This window comes from Populus euphratica, unplaced genomic scaffold (genome assembly GCF_000495115.2).
Source record: "Populus euphratica unplaced genomic scaffold, PopEup_1.0 scaffold5.1, whole genome shotgun sequence".
Lineage (NCBI taxonomy): Eukaryota > Viridiplantae > Streptophyta > Magnoliopsida > Malpighiales > Salicaceae > Populus > Populus euphratica.
The window spans coordinates 677,168-697,801 of record NW_011499848.1 but is presented as its reverse complement, the minus strand read 5'-3'; the positions used below and the strand labels follow the sequence as shown (position 1 = coordinate 697,801).

General features: G+C 33.1%; 2 protein-coding genes across 7 annotated transcripts; one reads left to right on the top strand and one right to left on the bottom strand.

Moving 5' to 3' along the window:
* Positions 1-4,715: 4,715 nt before the first annotated feature.
* LOC105112369 (protein FAR1-RELATED SEQUENCE 3) lies at positions 4,716-13,957 on the bottom strand. Of its 5 annotated transcripts, XR_839743.1 has the most exons (7): positions 13,806-13,956; positions 11,058-13,449; positions 10,867-10,956; positions 10,430-10,579; positions 7,765-7,881; positions 5,131-5,325; positions 4,716-5,036 (listed from the first exon to the last, which is right to left on the bottom strand). XR_839743.1 is itself a non-coding variant. In XM_011008064.1 (6 exons), the coding sequence occupies exons 2-6, from the start codon at positions 13,350-13,352 to the stop codon at positions 5,278-5,280; spliced, it is 2,700 nt and encodes an 899-aa protein (XP_011006366.1). In that variant the 5' UTR covers positions 13,353-13,449; positions 13,806-13,956; the 3' UTR covers positions 5,047-5,277. The 5 variants fall into 5 exon arrangements, 4 of the variants coding, with proteins under 4 accessions (XP_011006366.1, XP_011006373.1, XP_011006380.1 ...); XM_011008064.1 differs by lacking the exon at positions 4,716-5,036 and having other exon boundaries at positions 5,047-5,325; XM_011008071.1 differs by lacking the exon at positions 4,716-5,036 and having other exon boundaries at positions 5,047-5,322.
* Positions 13,958-14,921: 964 nt separating this feature from the next.
* Positions 14,922-20,634, top strand: LOC105112356 (Glyceraldehyde-3-phosphate dehydrogenase-like family protein). 2 transcript variants are annotated; one of them, XM_011008043.1, is made up of 12 exons: positions 14,922-15,132; positions 15,295-15,445; positions 15,528-15,605; positions 15,900-16,015; positions 16,530-16,583; positions 17,152-17,239; positions 17,378-17,470; positions 18,114-18,154; positions 18,783-18,836; positions 18,970-19,133; positions 19,353-19,425; positions 20,023-20,634. In XM_011008043.1, the coding sequence occupies exons 1-12, from the start codon at positions 15,037-15,039 to the stop codon at positions 20,146-20,148; spliced, it is 1,134 nt and encodes a 377-aa protein (XP_011006345.1). In that variant the 5' UTR covers positions 14,922-15,036; the 3' UTR covers positions 20,149-20,634. The 2 variants fall into 2 exon arrangements, with proteins under 2 accessions (XP_011006345.1, XP_011006353.1); XM_011008051.1 differs by having other exon boundaries at positions 14,923-15,132; positions 19,356-19,425.

Below are 20,634 nucleotides of genomic sequence, written 5' to 3'. Positions count from 1 at the left end.
ATTCTAAATTGGAGGGTTAATTAAAAAATAATTAAACTTTAACAAAAAGAAAAATAAATAAAAAGAATAAAGGATAAATTGAAAACAACAAAAAACATAAACTTTAATTGAAGAATAAAATTGAAAACCAATAAAACTTTAACAAAAGAGTTAAGGAAAAAAAAATCAGATATCAAAAGAATAAAGACATAATTGAAAAAAATAATGTACAACAAATTATAATTTAATGATTAAATTGAAAATAAGTAATTTTTTATAATAGGACCGACAATGACAATAAACAATAAAAAGAGAATTGAAATTGACAAATATAAAAAAAGGGACAAATGTGTACTTTCTTTAAAAAAAAGAGAAAATAAAGAAGAAGAAGAAGAAAGAAACAACCACCAATAAGAAATCAAACATAATATGTTGACATGCATTGCCTCATAAAAAAAAGGACAATGACGTATCTAATGATATGGTGGAAGGACAAGTTTGGTCACCAGATAGAGTCTGCACACACTACCCAAACAATACGGATGCACCTATTCGTTGATGTGTGAATGTGATGCGTCGACATCTTTTATGAATAAAATAATTGTTTTTCAATGTAGAAATACCAGAATACCCTTAATGAACCCGGGGATCACAAAAAAAAAAATTATAATAAGAGTACACAAATGCCCCTAGATGCATGCCTTGATTTTTGTTCTTTCAAAGGGTATAATGTTATTTCTATTGTATTTCAAAATGCAAAAAAAAAAAAGTCATTGGTCCATAACTCAATATTTTTTTTACTTTGAGGTAAATAAGTATTTTAACTATTTTAATGTTTTGAAAAGACTAAAAAACCCTTGAACAAAACCATATTTTTATGGTGCAAAAAATGAAAAATACTAACAAACCCATAACAACAATTTAAAGATTAATGGACCAATTATAAGGATCAAAACACCCTTAATACCATCATATTCTTTTTTCAACTCGGGGGAAAAATGGTAATCTCATTATAGCCATCCATAATAAATTGTCTATTACTACGGTGAAAAATCTAAACTGTGTCTACTGTAATAGTAAAAAACCTACATAATTTACAGTTTTTGTTAAATAGTTATGTGACCCATGCTTCACCATAGGTAAGATATTTTTATTTCCCATAAAAAAAATTATATATGCTGGTTTTTCAACACATTTTTGTAGTTTAAAAAATTTAAATGCAAAAGTTTTTTTATACATACATGTAATCAAATAAATCAAGAACTATGTGTGCTAATAAATAAATAAAAAGTCATTAATGATACCTAAAATAAAAATTAAAAAATCAAGAGACATATTTAAATTAAGATATTTAATATATTAAGACAAGACATTTACTTGATTATGTTTGCTAAAGTTTTTTATTAAAATATTTTTTTATTTTATCAAATGATAATAGAAATAAACAAACATATTAAATTAATTGAATAAAATAAAAATAAAAAATATTATGCGAAACTACATATATTAGAAATATTATTTGAAAATCAATATTTTTTATTTTTTAAAATAAAATTCATCTATAGAAAAGATTAAAAAGCAATTATAGATGAATCATAATCTCTTAAAAAATGAAATACACACAAAATAATGTTTAAAAAAATCTCTATAAAAAAAGTTAAATAAGAAAATGGAAAAATCACAAGTGACTAATATTAATTCAAATATAAATTTAAAAAATATTTTACAAAAAGATATGATGAAAAAAGGTATCAACCAAAAACATTTAGAAGAAAAAAATAATACCTTAAGAGTTGTAACTTAATTTGTCAAGCCTATGATCATAAACTTATTTGAGTTAAACAATTAGTTTTTTTTTTTAATTTATACTTAACATATATATATATATATATATATATATTAAAAAGAAAGATGTGTGCATATATGATCCAGGGCGCCTGAGCCATTGCAAGGAATAACTTGGAAGCATGGGTAAGCTTTCAAGCCCATGCATGTACTCTTAGGCGTGATTTTACTTTTTATTTTTATTTCTTAAGGGATGAACTATTGTTGTCAACCCTTAATTTTTTTTTAACAAAAATACATAGATAAAGTGTCATATGTGACTCAAATTTTGGTCACCACTGTGGTGGTTGGAAAAAAGAGTAGAACATCTTTTATTTTAAAAATCAAATTTTATGTCATTTCAACTCAAAAATACCTAAAAAACACTCTAGAAACATTAATAAACCAATTCATCAACTCAAAATACCAAAAAAAAAGTTCAAAAATCCAAAATCAAACCGGGTTAGATTCTTCTCAATTTAAATTTAATTTTTAGAAAATATTAAGGTTCTAAAAAAAACCATCAGCCTCTCTTATGTTATGAAATATGTTAACAAAAAAAAAAAAATTCCTTTCTGTGTAACAAAAAATAATACAACTAAACTTTTGTACCAAAAATAATTTTTTCAAAAAACATTTATAGGGATATAAATTATATAATTTGTGTTATTTTTAAAGTTTGAAGACCTAAGAGTAAACAAATATCTATCATGCCTCTTATATTTGGTGGTGTTTTTTTTCCCTGTCCCTCCTCTACCAATTCCACCATTGCCTAGAAAATTAATAGCAATCGGCATTCAATCAAGATTAAATCGCCCAAAAAAAATTTGACTCGTGTTTTACCATGGGTTATATTTTTTTTTTCAAAAAATATTATATAGTTTTTTTCATAACATTTTTGTAGATAAACAAATTCTAAGTGAAAATAAATATACCTGATGGTGTAGATCAAAATATTTAATTTTGAAAAATGATAAATATACACGGTGGTGTTTGCTAATTTTTTTTTATTCAATCCAATAATAATAAAAATAGACACACACGCTAAACTAGTTAAATAAAAAAAATATTATGCAAGATTACACATATTAAAAATATTATATAAAAATAATATTTTTTATGCTTAAAAATAGAGTTCATCTATACAAAAGATAAAAACAAAATTTATAAATGAATAAGAAGAACCCCTTAGGAAATTAAATGCATAATAATAAAATAACCATAATTTAAAAGAAGTTCTCTACAAGAAATAAAAGAAAAAAGAGATATTAATCAAAATATTAATATTTTTTTGGATAAAAAATTTAAAAAACCCAGAAAACAATTAAAGAGTCAAGCATTAGTGGACCTAATAAGCCAATTTAGCCTACCTAACCCTTTTAGTTAAGGCCTATGTGGAGGCCTATCCTGATAAGCCTGTAAAACTAAACCCTTCTTGTTTTTTATTTGCTTTCCTTTGGAGTTGATGACATGTCATCCGACCTAATTTAAAAAATTTATTTTGATTCATCTTCTTTCATTCCTATTCTTTCATAATAAATCAAAATTAATTAGTCTTTAATTAGAACAATATCATTGAGAAAAAAATTTGAGGACAATATTAAAAAAATAAAAAAAATTATTTAGTCTATTTACAATAATATGTGAAATGATAAATAATAAAATCTTGCATAGGGAAAACCAATGCCTTTAGTTTTATATTTAACTAAATTATTGATCTACACTATACTATGAGTTAGATCATTTTTGTTAATATATAAAAAAATATTTAAACATTGTTAATATTTTTTTTGGTTGAAAAAAAACATGTGGAAATTAATTTGATATGACACAATCACATTGACAGATCCAAAAAATAACTTAAATGATTATTAAAAATATAATTCAAATCAAATTAATTATTTAAAATGAGTTTTTTTAATAAAGATTGAGATAACTAACATATTTGATCACTTCGGGTCAACTTGTTAATTTACATCCCAAGTCATGAGATGAATAGAAAAAAATTAAAAAACTCAATTTTAATAAATTTAATATTGAAGAATAAATTTGAAAAAAATTAATTAAAAAAATTAAAAAATAATTCAAATCAACTTGGATAAATTTGTCAAACCTGCGTCTCAAGTCATAAAACTAAAATAACCCAATTGAAAACAAATTATAAAACTTAATTCTCAATCAACACAATATTGAAATATAAAATTAAAAAAATTAAAAAATAATTCAAATCAACTTGGATAAATTTGTCAAACCTGCGTCTCAAATCATAAAACTAAAATAACCCAATTGAAAACAAATTATAAAACTTAATTCTCAATCAACACAATATTGAAATATAAAATTAAAAAAATTAATATAAGAAAATACAAAAAAAACTAAAATTAACCATAATTAACTTGCTAAACTTATAATCCAAGTTATAAAATAGAGATAACTTAGAAAATATGCTAAAAAAAATCACAAAACTTAATTTTCAATCAATATAATATTAAATGATAAAATTAAAAAAAATCAATTAAAAAAAACCTTGAGTTAATAAAGTTAAACTTATTAAACGGACAATCTAGATCATGAATTTGAAATAATTTTATAAAAAATAAATTTAAAAATTATAAAATAAAATTAAAATTTAAAAACAAACATATAATAATAATAAAAAAACAACGATAAAGAAAAAAACATTATTCTAGCCAATAATGTTATGTGAGGAGGTAAAAAACCTTAATTTTTTTTTGTTAATCAACTAAATATTAAAAAATAAAAGTTAATAAAAAAAACTAAAGTTGACTAATTTAACTCACTAAGCTCACCATTCATTTAATGAAAATGAAATAATTCAATAAAAAACAATTCTAATATTAAATAATAAAATTAAAAAAAATAAAAATAAAAAATAAAAATCAAAGGAAAGAAAACCATCCTCTTCTAGTATTTTTGTTAAGAAACAAGCAACCACATTTTGCATAACCTTACAAATTGGAAAATGATCCCACATGCGATGCTTCTTTAGCCACGGGAAGCAGATGGCATCCATCTTGAATGCTAATGGACTGGTGTAGAATTCATACAAGTCTTGTATCTCCCTCAACCTTGACTTCCCAATGAACTTAAAGAAGTGCGGAAATGCGCAATCTTATGGTATGAAGATCAAGTGACACAAGGAAACTAGCGAAGGCAATTATGTTTGATCGATTCTATCAAAACTTGAGACGGATATGGAACAAATGAGGCACCTGGGTCAGATAAAAACCAGAAATTCAACTCTTTGATGCCTTGGCTTTTATAATTTGACACACTACATGTACACATGTTACAAAACAAACTTACTGGGGGCGTTGGGATGGGGGAAGGAAAATGAAGGGCAAGCTAGCCCGACTCAAAGGGAGCAATGATACACAGTTTGATGAACACACTTCCTCTGTCCTCCAAAACAGTATTTCTACCATGGATTTAGTTGACAGCAAACATAAGCTTTCACTTCCGATGCTTCTTTGATGGAGGCTCTGCTTGGGGCTCCGCCTGCTCAATGTGAAAACTTTAAGTACAATGAAACTTGGAAATCTCAAGGGAGCCATTATTTTACAAGTAAAGTTGATATCTGCTTTCTCAAAAGAAAAAGAATGTTGATATCTAAGATTTGTTTGGCTGCACTATTCCAATTCAAAAGTAATGCCAAAAAACAAGTGCGAGATGCTCAACGATACATATCATCTTGGTCATAGGGAAAATTTTAGCTGTAGGCATATACTCAAATTTATGCAGATGAACAATTGTCAAGATCAACAGAACCATGGAATAAGCTAAAAACTAGGCAATACCAAACCTTTCAACCAGTGCAAACAACCTCACCATGTAGTTTTTACAAGGTACTGGAAAGATAATATATGATGCGTACAGATTGTGTACACTTCTTTTCTTCTAAAAAAGGTTGGACAAGGTTTTTCTTTACTGGATCACCTATGTTCACTCATACTGTAAAAAGTTGAGTTTGCTCCATCGCTAGCAAGTTTGCATATTGAATGTTCATATAAATGACTGGCATTTAGATGTAATCAAGAAGCATTTACTTTACCCTCTAAACCGACTGGTTTTCAAGCTTTGGTTAAAGATAAGTTTTTTTCCTCCTTTGATAAAGAAAACCTTGATAATGAAAAGAGTAGATCTACAACAACAAAATGAGGATACTACAGCAGACTAGCAAACCCAAAAAAAAAAACTAAAGCAGCCCAATCTTGTCGAAAAGCACCCCTAAAGGCACTGGAAGCATGAGGCCCTGATGATATCCTCATAGATAATGAGAATTGATAATATGTTCAAAATGATTTTAAGTATTCAATATAAGCACTTGGTGCAATGAAGTCATGGCTCCTTACCATATAAACTTTTTTAAAAAGTAGCGATAATAACAATGCTCTACATTGAATAAATGCAAACCTGTCAATACCATTATTATGCTGTGTTATAAAAGGTATCTACCATATTTGGCCATTGAGCATGTGTGAGGAGAACGTGTAGAAATAGAAATTTCAATTGCTTATTAATGACACGTATCGAGAAACAAGGAGACGAAGCAACAATGTTAAACAGATGGTTTGTGTGAAAAATGGATAGAAAGAGAAGAAAATAGATTCTTCTTGCTTCTCTGACGGATCTGGAGCTTGAAGAGTCTAAATCACAGGCTTTCACTTTTAGGGGAAAAAAGGGCTGCTCGTAACTTGAGAGATCTCCTCTAATGATCAGGTGTCACCGCAGGTTAGCTTATTCTCAATCTTTCAGATTTAATTTGAGTTAGGTAGAGAACTTTCAATCTTGGGGCAGATGCTTGCCACAAACTAGTTCTATACAATCAATTTTTTTCAACTATAGTTTAATACAATTCTCAGTGTCAAGTTAAAAGTCATATCATTAATGTTAGGTTTAGAGAGCCCTAGTATTGATCAAGAAATCGGGGCTGACAGCATTAGTTTCCCTGTTACAATTTGGATGACCCGCAGGGCGTCTATCAATACAGACTTCACCTTAAGGCTCCGCCTTCATTCCACATCCTTGAAAGTAGTACATCTTGGTAAAATATGAATGGAATAATTTGGTTCTCTCCTCTGTTCATTAGGGAATATCAAGAACTATGACACTGGGGGTGTTTAAATTAAACTTGGAATCTAATGTTTGATTGGTACTTCCTGAAAAGAGAGAGAGAGAAAGCCCAATCTGTGTTCTAGCGCAAGTTCATCGTTATTGAAAAGGAATTATTCTTTCTTCGTTATGCACCATTTCTGGAATTTGAACCCTACATTGGACATACAATTATTTGTAAATTTTCAAATGTGGGAAGTATCTAGATGTGGAAAATATATATCTGTATAAGCTTTTCACAGACAAATAATTAGATATTACTACCATATAACTTTAATATTTTGCATAATTATGCTCAGAAGAATTATAACGTCATTTTGGATGAGAATGGACAATCCTATGTGTAAGAGAGAAGTGCCAGCTAGTTCTCAATAATAAACACTGATTTAACAGGACTATCTCTCAATCTTCTTTCTATAATGAATGGTTAGGAGATTACGACTCTTCGGTCTTTCTACTTTGTAACAAAGGAGAAAGTATTGATGCACAATCAAAATACCCAGGACAATAGTTGTAGATCCTTTTTAATGCAAATATTTGCTTTTCTGATAAAATGCAAGCAAGCAATTTTTCTATGGGTGCACAAAGGTAGCAGTAACTGCAAAAGACACACACAGGAGGTATTATCAACATACTTTGCAAGCATAAGCCTTTCGGGCCTAGATGGACACTAAATTTTTTGAAAATGCTGCACAGCATGGAAGAGGCAATATCAATAGTATAAGAAGAAGAGAGTTTTGGGAGCTTAGCAGCAAAAGAAAGAAGAGGAATGGAAGCCCCAATGTAATGAAAGTGAAAAAAAGCAACAAGTAAGAAGAGATTGCTTACAGAATTTGAAAGCTGCTCGCGAATGTAGGCCATTGATCTCAACATGGCACCTAATGTATCTCTGGAAACCTGAAATTTAACCTCTGACTCTCCCGTAGTTGTTTCAGTGTCTTGAAGCTGAAACCATAGAAGAAAAGAATAAAGTTTCCAAATGAATAATAAACTATGACAAATAAAGGTAAGCACACACCTCAATGAGACCAGAAAACCATCTGTAGGAATGAGATAACTGCCGTAATTATTTATTAAACATAAGTTCAAATACAATAAAGTGGGTAGAACAGGAGCAGAGAAGAAAATCACATTTCTCTGCGCTTGTATCCATTAACTAGCCTAGGTCCTGTCTCATCTGGTTCTGTTCTGATATGATAAAATCAAATCCTAGTCTGCCACAAGCACATGGACAGATTTCTCCAAATCTATCCTACATCACGGCTATTCAAAGCAACTGCCTTCATTTGGGTTGAAATAGAGAAAAAAGAATAAGCATGTTCATACTATTTGAATTAGAAGCATTTGCCCATTAGGAATCTCTACTGCAAAGAAGAATTGTGGGATTTTTATGGTAAAAGGCAGAGATCGAGTAAAAATCACTTAGTCAATTGGGGATCTGTAGCAACTTCTAAGCCTGATGCTCAAGAGGAGTTCAGCATACACCCTGAGGTTTGGAATTCAGGGTGTGCCCATTGAAGTCCGGACTGGTACCTCTGTTATCACCAAAAAAACAGAGAAGAAAGAGGTGCATTGATGAATGGGTCCATAAGAATAACACCCCAGTGGGTAAATTAATAAGGCTCTTTCCTCTAGGAACAGGTTCTATATATTGCATAAGGTCATTTACAGCAAATCAAGTGTTCAAATGAATACTCAGATCCCAAGATCGGTTCAGCAATTACATGCTGGCAATGGAAAGACAACTTGTAAGACCTCTCACAATAATTTTCTGTTGAGGCAAATCTTGTAGTATATAATATTTTTTTCTGAATGTATTAGAATGCCTGTATGGCATAATGCTTCAGTGGCTTTTAGAAGAATTTCCATAGAGGATATTCAACAGGATTGGAGAGCACTTTTGTCTTCATTACTATTTTCGCAACCTTGTGGAGGATTCCTGATTCTATGTTTGGATTCACTGTCTTTCCTTTCTAATAATAACATGATGAACAATAATTAAATTCCTAAACTCGGTTCTCTCATTTTATGATATCTTGAAACACAACATTTCAAAGCTTCCCATGCCAGAATCCAGATGGGATTCATCATCACATGAATTTTGAAGAAATAAGTGCATTGATAGACATGGGAAAAAGTTAAAAAGTAATCCCCAGCATTGAGACAAATTTGGAATACAAAGATTGTGAGGGTGAGGTAGAAACACTGGTACACACCCCACACAACTTATTAGGTTCGTATAAAAATGAAAGTTCGATGAACTTAATGTGAGAAATATTAGAAAGAGAATCATGCAATTAAAAAAAACAGATTACAAAGATGAAATTCCTTTGGCTAAAAAAGTGTCTGATCAGAATTATGTGCTGGAAGGCTGCCTTCTCATGTTCTGGAAACAACCATTCAACCACAAGTTTAATCCTTTACCATTTTTTTCAGTTTAGATTCTCGTATGACAGAAATAAATTCCTTCAGCCAAATGCTACAAATAGAGATTTATATCATAATTCCAGATTCACGCTTTCCCTTATGTTTTTCCAATGCTATCCGACTCCACTTTTCAACCTATGTATTCCTACTTCACTCTTTTACTCATCTTCCGTATTTCACCACTCAGTGCAAGCTTTACCACCAACTTAGGTAATCCTAAACCACACTATATGGGTAAGAAATTCAAGACTAACCACCAAAAAAATAAAATAAAAAAAAAACAAAAATGAGAGGAAAAGACATGCATCCATGCCTGTCAATGCTGCAGTAAGAGCATGGCTCCTCAACTACATATCAGCCTATGGTCCAAATGGACTTCCTTGATCCATAATAAGCTAGTCATATGCATAATGCATAAAACAAAGCTCAAACAACAAATGCTGAGTCATTAACCAATTTTTTAATTTGTTAAATTCATTAATGCCTAAACATGAAGACCACTTTTACTGTCAGGATTAGTGTCTCTAAACCATAGAACAGATGAAGAGAAGACAATCAAGAAGCAGGATGAATATTAAATTATGAAGAGCCACGTTAGAGACATAGCCATTGGCACTTTTCTTAAGCATGCATAGAAATGGCATCTCTTCAGTTCACATGTTTTGGAAAAGAGGGGATAGCGTGTATTCTGCAGCAAAAAAATTGTCCTTCATTGATAGTTGCTTATTTATTAAAAATAATTTGTCTACAAAGCAAGAGGATGAAGCACATCCAATTCAGAGTTCAGACTATGCCCTTGGCTGAGATTGGCTTGAGGTCCTGAGACCTGTCCAAACTTAATTCAAATCTTATATAAAGCCACACATAAACCATTTATGCAAGATACAGGGATAACATGCTAACCAATCTACAAAACAACATCTGGAACCAGTAGCTTGTTTTGCTTTTCTTTTATCTAATGAAAGTGGCAGCACAAAATACAAAAGGTTTGTAGATTTCATTAGTGGCTGGACCTCAGTATCATATTTATTTTTCGTAAAAGAAGGTCTAGTTTTGAGTTACATACCTTCAGATTGATAACTGCAACTCTGTTAGCTGGTGTTGAGAGCTGTTCACTGATGTATGCCATAGACCTCAACATTGGCTCCAATGTAACTCTTGAGAGTTGAAACTTAACCTCCAATTCTGTTGATGGAGTCTTGCCATAATCTTGCAACTGCAGTAGTTCCACACAAACTATATGTAAGGCGCCCCAAATCAGTTGTCAAAATACACAGCTAGAGAATAACAAGAGTATTATCTACAGTTTGCTAAAGATTAAAACATGAGCATTTGACACACTTAAATAAAAAAAACAGCATAAATACATTTTAAATACTTAAAAATGTTTGGTGTATTTACAAAGTGACCTGGGGGAAGTCAACAGTCAAAACACTTCTTCCCATAGTGGCTAGATGACAATTTCCTGACTATTATTGAAGTTTTAGTTCATTACACGCATACCTTCAGGTTGATGACAGCAACTCTATTCCCTGTTGTTGAACTCCTGTTCTCCATCACCCAAGTCATTGATTTGAGACAAGGAAGAACTGCCTACGCAAGAGTTATAAAAAGCCAAGTCAGTGGGTTTTGCTATAATTTAAACTCCAAAGGACATAACAATTAATACTTGATGCAGGGGTTCCCTTAAGTACCATGTTACCAGGAGGACCATCATCACGCTGAAGGGACACAGGGGCCATACGGGGAAGATTCAAATCAGCAACAGATTGAACTGGAGTGCTAGTATCATTCAGATTAAATCGTTGGGTAACTTCATCTTGCGGTGGCCATAACAATGGAGTAGTATCTGATGCTGAAGTTGATGTCTTCCTATCATCATTACCAGTCCCAGGAGGTGAAACTTTGGCCACATTTTTCTTCACAACAGCGACCCTCTTTCCACCTTCTCTAAGAGCAACCATTGCAACATTATAAGTCTCTGCAGCTATTGCCCCTTCCTCTGCATATTTTATTGCTTCTCGACATAGATTGTTGTATCGCAAAGTAAGAGACTCTTGGCCAGGCAAATCACCCCCGTGGTCATCCATTCCTGTACTGATTTTGGCATTTCTCGTCCATCGTTTTAAGATGTAATGAGGTGGCAATGTCAGAACATTTGTCACTGTGAAGACTGTCAAAACATGTCTACAAAGAATGCCTGAATACTCAAACATTTGGCAGCTGCAGTTTGCTCTCATTTCCGGACAGTTTAAGGAAACAATATAGGCCCTTTGGTCATCCTCAAATTTTGCAACCCTGAATGTGCTGATAGCAGGATCACCCCCCATCCTGTTAGCAGTATATACAAAAGTTTCAACCAACTCTTCTTGAAATTTTGCAAATATTTTTCTCGTATAAAGATTTGCTGCTTGTTTCTCCATAGGAGATGGCGTCCTCAAAACTGGTGTGGTGCAAATTGTATCAAAATCTGCTTCTAACTCTCTTTCGAACCAATTATCTAATGCTCTTTCATACTGTCTAAAGAACATTGGCAATGTGGTCTGTTGGTTCACATAACCATCAAAGAAAGTACCATCAAATCCTTGATTTGGACACATTACAGCAAAAAAAGAATCCCGAAAGTACACTGGAACCCATTGAGCACGAGCATCATATAACGATTGAAGCCAGTCATGTCCTCTCAGATCATATTTGTCAAGAATATCCCTCCATGATGATTCAAACTCCTCAATAGTTTCAGTCAAGTTGATACAATTATACAGTTCCAATTGAAAATTTGGATGTGCATTACATACATGAGCCAATTTTTCTTGGCCTTCTCTTAAAACATGCCATTTACAATAACAGTGTCGGGCATCAGGAAACACCTGAGAAACTGCTGTCTGTATGGCCCTGTCTCGGTTGGTGATTATAGAAGCAGGCTGTTGATCATACATTGCTGTTAGAAATGTCTTGAACAACCAAACAAAAGAAGCTTCAGAATCATCAAGAAGTATTGCACAGCCAAATAAAATTGTTTGACCGTGATGGTTCAAACCTGTAAATGGGGCAAATGGCACCCTATATTGATTTACTCGAGAATTTGTGTCAAATGTAACTGCATCACCAAAATGAGTGTAAGCAGATCTTGACCTTGCATCGGCCCAAAAAACATTAGCCATGCGATTTTCATCGTCAAGTTGAATTGCATAAAAGAAACCAGGATTCTCAGCCTGCATTTTCTTGAAATACTCCAGCAGATTCTGAGCATCCCTTCCTAGAGTCCTCTTTTGGTTATTGGGCCTAACAATATAATTCACTGTTGTAGAAGTCTTAATAACACGATTTGGTTCGGCAGGAGGAGTATTCCTAACTCCATGGTTTGTCTCTGCTACAGGTGCATGGTTTCCATCCATTGACAGATACATTACACCACTTGGAACAACTCCCACTCCTTGGCCAACACCACTAGTAACAACTGCTGCTGGTTGGCCAGCACCACTTGGAGAAACTCCCACTCCATGCCCAGTTTCAGCAACACTCTTTGCAGCACCAGCAAAATGCCTGCGGGGCCGAAGGTATTTCACTTTCCTGAGACTAGTAGTTGAATGGTTATGCGCCTTTACAAAGTGCGTCACAACCCATTTTCCTGGACTCTTCAACTCTATTCTAAGCATAGCATGACAACTATAAGCAGACCTTCTCTTCAAACCCTCCCTGCCACATACAAACTCTCTAGCAGCCATCGCCCCATCAGTTTTAGGACGGGTAAAATGAGCAACGTTGGTGCTAAAACCTAGGCATCTAGCATAGTCATCATAGAAAGTCTTTGCAGCATTCTCTGAATCAAATTCCATGCCCACACACGGCTCATGCAGCTCAGCAGCCCCATCCTCGTCATGCTCCCCGTTATTCGCTTCTCCACTATCATTTGGTTCTGAATCTCCATCATAGGCCACCCCACGATGACCCATCCCCTCTTCACCATCGATCACATGAACATCCATATCAAAAACCCTTCGTTTTCAAAACTAAACCCTGGCAATCACTCGAAACCGCACTTGCATTTTAATTCTCTATTGAAGCAAAAGAAGGACACACAACCTGTACAAAATTGGGAAAAAAATAAAAAACCAAAAAAATGATCTTTGAGACATGAATTTAAAAGAAAAGGGAAAACTAAAACAAAATAATATAAAAATTAGCATTCTTTTTTATTGAAATAAAACTTAGCATTCTTTAAAAAAAAAGAGGTTACAGCTTCCATGTTTAACCAGCTGATACAAACAAAACCCACCACGGAACAACACAAAAACACACCAAGAAAGGCAACAGAATTGAATTGAATTGAATTCAGTTCAGTTCAATTCAATTGAAGGTACTAAGCGATTAAAAACCTTAAAATTGCAGGATCAAGTTTAACTACTAATAACAGAGAAAGAGAGAGAGAGAGAGAGTACCTGGTAATTGAAATTGAGTGAATTCAGAGAGGGAGAGGGAGTTGGTAATTAGGGATTAATCAAAGTTTTTCGAATTGAAGGAGGAGAGTGAAAAAGAAAGTGAAATTAAGAAGTGGAAAACCCTACAACTTTTTTTAAAAAAGCAAATTACTAAAGAAGCCCCTAAACTTTAGTTCATTGCGCAATAAAACCCTCGTGAGCTCGTGTGGGACTGGGAGAGGTCCTTCATGTGACCTGGCTGGCAACCGGGCAGGGGATAATCTCAAAAGTGATCCTTCATGTTTTAATTTATTATCATATAGTCATTGGATCTTAAGTTTTTATTCATTTATTTTTATCTTTTTCTTCATAACGATTTTATGATAAGATTATGAATTAGGCGAGACGTTCTGTGTTATCTCACGCACATCCTAATTCTTTGATATCATGTGCAGACGGGTTAGGGTAAGGAACCAAGATAAGATAGTCTTGTAATACTGATTATTTTTTAAAGTTTTGTTTTAAAAAAATATATTAAAATAATTTTTATTTTATTTTTTAAAATTATTTTTTATAATAACATATTAAAATAATAAAAAAAATTAAAATTTTTAAAAAACAGAATAGGAACCCTCTAACAAAGCCAATGCTAAAATTTACTTGATAATTTGTGGTATTAGTTTTTCAAAATTGATATTTGTTTAAATATCATTTGATTCTTTTAATAACTATTGTGCCTTTATAAGTGTTTGTTTAGTGTTGCAGTAGTTTTTGTTTTTTTTAAATATTTTTCAAATTATTTTTTTGTATAAAAATATATTAAATTAACTATTTTAAATGTTTTTCAAAGATTTTAATAGACTTATATAAAAAAATAAAAATAATATTTTAATATATTTCAAGTAATTTTTTTTAAATTTCTACGCTATATTAACAATCATATCCTTCGAAATATAAAATATCATTTCTTTATTTTTTCATTTCTTGATTTGAAATTATAAGAAAACAAAAGGTTAATGTAAAGTGACTTGATCAATCTTTCATTAGATAAAGGGACTCGATTGAATATGTCTCTAAGTAGAGGGACGTATAATGTCGTACTACGTTTCCACAAATCTTCTCGCTCTCTCTCTTGTCTGTAATACACCAAAAAACCCAAAACCCCACCAGAGAGATCAGAGACTGAAGCAACTCAAAATTCATAGAGAGAAGAAGCAAAGAAGACAGACAGACAGACAGACAGACAGGTAGAATGAAGAATATACCTCTGCTTTTGATGGGTTGTGGGGGCGTTGGTCGCCAACTCCTCCAACACATCGTGTCCTGCCGATCCCTCCATGCCCAACAGGTTCCCTCTTTTGTCATTCTAATCATTCTCTTCCATTTTAAGCTCAATACAACTTTCTTGGAATGGGTTTCTGTACGAAAATAGAAACGTGCATTCAAAATGGACTTCGAACATTTTCTTGTGTGAAAGATGAAACCTTTGCATTTTGGGTGGTATTGGCAGGGTGTTCATTTGAGAGTAGTTGGAGTTTGTGACAGTAAATCGTTAGTTTTTGCATCTGACGTGATTACTAGAGAGTTAAATGATCAAACTTTATCGGAAGTTTGCCGGGTTAAGTCGAATGGTTCATCTCTTTCAGCTCTAGGTGATCTGGGTGAGTGCCATTGATAAAGCGTCTTTGGTCTGATGATAGTGAGGGTGGATTTTAATTTGTTTTTCTTACTTTCTTAATGAAGGTGAATGCACAGTAAATGGGAATACGGAATCCAAGAGGAAAGTTATGGACATTGCAGCTCTTCTCGGGAAGGCAACAGGTTGGTGCGTTTATGAGTTTTGATCTTGATCTTGTCATTTTGTCAGCAAAGCTCATCAAAGGTTTAGGCTTTTCCTTATCGATGCCTAAGCCGTTGATTTCAATTTTGAAAAAAGAAAACAGAAAAAGAAAGATTATCTTATTATTGATTATGGAATCTGATTATTGATTTGAGCTGAATTTTGAAATGTGGCCAAGCGTACAGCTTTGAAATGCTTTGAAATGTGGTCAAGCGTACAGTTTTGAAATGCTATAATTTCTGTCATGAGATTATTTTGATTTTATTATGTGGTAGGTTTGGCTTTTGTGGATTGTTCTGCAAGTTCGGAGACTATTAGAATGCTAAATCAAGTTGTTGATATGGGATGCTGCGTTGTTCTGGCAAATAAGAAGCCTCTTACTTCTACAATGGTAATAAACTTGTAGCCATCCTTATTAGTTTGTGATAAAAAGAAAAACAATTATGGGACTAGGGGCTTTTGGATCTTCAATCCATACTTGTGCCCTTTTGTTTCATGTGGAATTGCGTGAGTAAGCCAATGAACTTGTATGTTTCAACTCTGAAATTACAGTTATACCCTTGCTGATAAAAATTTCATTGCTGATGTTTAATCCATCATAAACAATGCAATTGGTAGCCTTGCTGTGAGAGTGAAGATGATAAGAGGGAGAAGTGAGGTGAAAGTTCAATTTTTTTTTTCTACTAGGTTTTATGATGAATGATGATTTAAATAAGATTCTTTGCTCTCAATTTCCTTTTGCTATCCTTCTCTATGTCCCAAATATAAACACACTTTTCTTCTGGCCATTATTTTAACGGTAGCTCCAATTTCTTTTACATTTCTATTATTGTTGAGAGCTTTTGTAGATTTGATTTCAGTTAAGCATGTGAATTATTGTCGAGAACTTTTGTACCATCATGCAGGAAGATTATGACAAATTGGTCTCTTATCCGCGTCGTATCCGGCACGAGTCAACTGTAAGTGAAGTTTTTTGTTTGTGTAGCTAGAACATCTATTTCCTCAACTTTACTTTAAAATGTAAAGAAAGAAGGATTTGAAACTGAATTCTTGTAATTTTTGTTGCAATATCCTGTTAATCCACTGATAAATTGATGCAAAACCTTAGTTTGTTGAAAGCTTCTCTTGCCTGGGGTTGTAGTTCAATTACATGTATTATCAACAACATTAGACTTGTGGTTGTCTTGTGTCAAATTTCAGATTTGTATTAACTAATATCAGATTCGAGCGTTTTGAAATAAATTCAATCTTTTGTTTGGTGGTTGAGGAATATATATGTAAATACAAGATTTTCTCTGGTGACATAAAGTTAGCAAAACATGTTATGGAGCCTTTAAATCTGTTTCTTTCACCGCTCTCATGCTTGATTACAATCACTTAGCAGGTATGGATAGGGTTTGTATGGTTGCCTTTTCATGGTTTGGTTATTTAATGCAATAATAATTGTTTGATGCTAGATATTGTTTAAATTGTGTTATGATCTTCTTAGCATAATGATTTCTACTGACTTGAAGTTATTTTTGACAGGTTGGTGCTGGCCTTCCTGTCATAGAATCCTTAAATCGATTACTTTCATCAGGAGACCCTGTCCATTGTATTATTGGGAGTTTGAGCGGTACCTATTTTAGCAAGGCTCTGCTTCAATGCTCAAATAGTTGGATTATGCATCTGCTAAATTGTGCATTTCAATATGATTGTATTTGCACTTGCTTAATGGTTCATTTACGTGCTTTGTTGTATACTTTTATAACAGGTACATTGGGATATGTTATGAGTGAGGTTGAGGATGGAAAGCTGTTTAGTGAAGTTGTTAAAGCTGCTAAAAATCTTGGATTCACTGAACCAGGTCTCCACGTAATTATTTTTATTTGCATGCGAATCCTGTTCTTGACAGGCAAAATTTATGACTTTTAAATATGTATGCATGCATGCATAGACAAATGTGTAGAAGTATGTAATGAATTTAAAATAATGTTCATAAAACTCTAATTTGAGCTGCAATTGGTGTATCTCCCAAAAGAGTTGTATACTCTTACGTTTGATCAGATCTTGACAGCTCGACTCTTGGGGCCAGCATAGTGCTGATTACTTCTTTACATCCATCTCTTATGTTGGCAACTGTTGAATGACTAAAACAGAATGTGGACAAATTCTGGTTCTTAAAAAAAAGGGGGATTCAAAAGTTACATTACATGCTTGAAAGCTATCTATGAACTTTTTTTGATCCAGTTATTTCATGAAACAATTTGCTGATTATTTCACTGTTCTACATCTACTACGCTCTTGCATTTCTTGTCAGAAACGGCTGATTTACTGATCTTAAAAACTAAAAGTTATACGCACAGTTTCCTAGCCACCTTAACATTAGAAAGAAAACATAGCAAGGATTTGCTTTTAACTCCGCCTTTGGTCTTCCGTATACTAGCAAAGACATTAGGGAGTTTGATTTTCTGTCAACATGTTCTTCTAACTTAGTTTCTTTGCTGCAGATCCACGTGATGACCTCAGTGGGATGGATGTTGCAAGGAAGGTTTGCATTTATATTCTCATCTGCTTGACTTTGGAATTTGATTATCTATATCCTATTAAGCCTCGAGGCTCCTGGTTGTGATGCATGCAAATCTGAATATTCTATTTAAATGCATATGCATGTTGTTTCTTGAGTTTGTAATTTTTCATTTTTTTAAGTTATTTCTGTACGTTTCTTTCCAAGAATATTCCTCCATTAGTTGAAATAATTTCATTGCTCACCCATCCAGCTATACTATTATGTTGCTTAAAACTGATTGTTTTGATTTCCAAAAATTACACATGATATGGTTGCAGATTATCCATCAATGATATCCTTAGTCTTAAACTTGATTATGCTCCTAACAATGTTGGGTGTTGTCATGATAGTTGCAAAATTCTCCAATAATAATTACACATTCAAAGTGCTACAAGTTAACTATGATAATTCTTCATTGATGAGGATACAGATGAAATTGTTCAAAGGTCAAGCTATGTCTTTACCTGCTTTTCTGTTAGTGGGATGGTTTATCTTCCTTTCGTTTTTCACTTCTTTCCTTCCCACCAATGTGGTCTTCTGTTTGATGCATAAGAAAAACTTGATACTATATATTCAAAACAGTATCTTATTCTTCTTGTATTCTAAACAGGCTTTGATTCTGGCTCGACTTCTTGGGAGAAGGATTAACTTGGATAGCATTAAAGTAAGTTCTAAGTCACTTCCTTTCCTATCTTCTATTTAGTAGAGTTATAATATAGCAATATTAATGATCATTTCAAACCTCAACCATTGATGAACTAATAAATTCTTGAATCACCATTTCTTCTGCTTTGTAGATTGAGAGTTTATACCCTGATGAAATGGGACCTGATGCAATGTCTGTTGAGGAATTTTTGGGTAGTGGTATTGTATCACTGGACAATGATGTTCAAGAAAGAGTTAAAAGGGCTTCGTTGAATGGCAACGTGCTTCGTTATGTCTGTGTAATTGAAGGATCGAGGTATTCTTTCCAATCTTAAAGGATGCATGTGTGTGCATAAACATGTCTGGTTGCGGGAATGCATGTGCTTTTGTGCAAGTATTTGAGGGATTCACTGTGACCATCTGTTACAACGTTTGAAATACTAAATCTGTCTGCTCAAAGTTTTGTCTAAACTATGATGTAGATCGTACAAGTAGTTTATGGAGTTCCTTGACATGGGTACTATTCGATTCTTAGCAGGTGTGAAGTTGGCATTCAAGAGCTCCCCAAGGATTCTCCTTTGGGTAGATTGAGGGGCAGTGACAATGTGGTAAGCCCTAATTTCTCCTGATCATCCCCTCTTTTTTTCCATCCTCATTATGTCTAATTGGGCTGATCACTAATGATATCTGGTGATGGAATATCACTTTTTTATTATGATTCCAATTGACAGTCTGTTTGCAAAATCACATTTTGAGGGACACGTTCACAATTTTGTACTCATCTTCCTTTTCTTCTTCCTCAAAAAAAAAAACAAAAAGGGGGGGTTAAATAGGAGAATAGCCAGACAAATCAGTAGATTTCCTCCTATGTGGTCCATCCCAAATCTTCTAACGCAGGCCCACTGAACCATGTTGTCTTTGGTAGCGCTTTGAAGTTCCAAGTACTAATGGGATATTGCAATTATGTGTATGTAAGCATACATATACAGACACACATAGGAGGAGAGGACCTGATGATTCAAAGGCTAAACCACAAGTTGCAGGTCTTTAATGAAAATATGTTTACTATGCATATTTTTAGGATTTAGGAAACTTTGAAAGATAAATTTATCATGTGTAATGTACTTTTGATTTTCCATACAATGTGATGTCATATTATACCATCATGTCTAGAACTTCACATGCTTCATTTGATGCAATTGCAGTTGGAGATATACAGCCGATGTTACAACAAACAACCTTTGGTTATTCAAGGCGCTGGAGCTGGCAATGATACCACAGCAGCTGGTGTGCTTGCTGATATCCTGGATATTCAGGATTTATTTCCTTGAAAAGAGTAGACAGTGCAAAATTCATGTTGAAGACCAAAGAGTTGAAATTACCCTGTGCATCGTCTTGTTGCACAGCAAAAGCCAGTTCTGGAAAAATAGAGTGGAGAATTTCATTTGGAGTCCACTGTTTCATTTGGCTCAAATCTGCAGGATTCACCTGGCACCTATTATTGCTGGCAGCTCAATTTTTGAGATGATGATGCGTGCATAAAAAGAAAAAAGACTAGTTAAAATAAGCTTCTGTGTACGTGAAGCATGCTTATCATGTCAGGATGATGTATCATGTTGGGCTGTGCTTGCCATTTTCTGGAGTATGTGATCTCACTGAAATTAAAGAATGCCAAGTTTGAAGTCTGAGTGCAAGTCATCTTTTGGCTTAATATTTTACTTCTCCGGTGTATTAACACAAGGGAGTCTTTGAGCCCCTGTAATTTGAACGGTAACAGTCTCTTGACTTCTAAATTGGAGTTGGGAAATTGGAAGTGA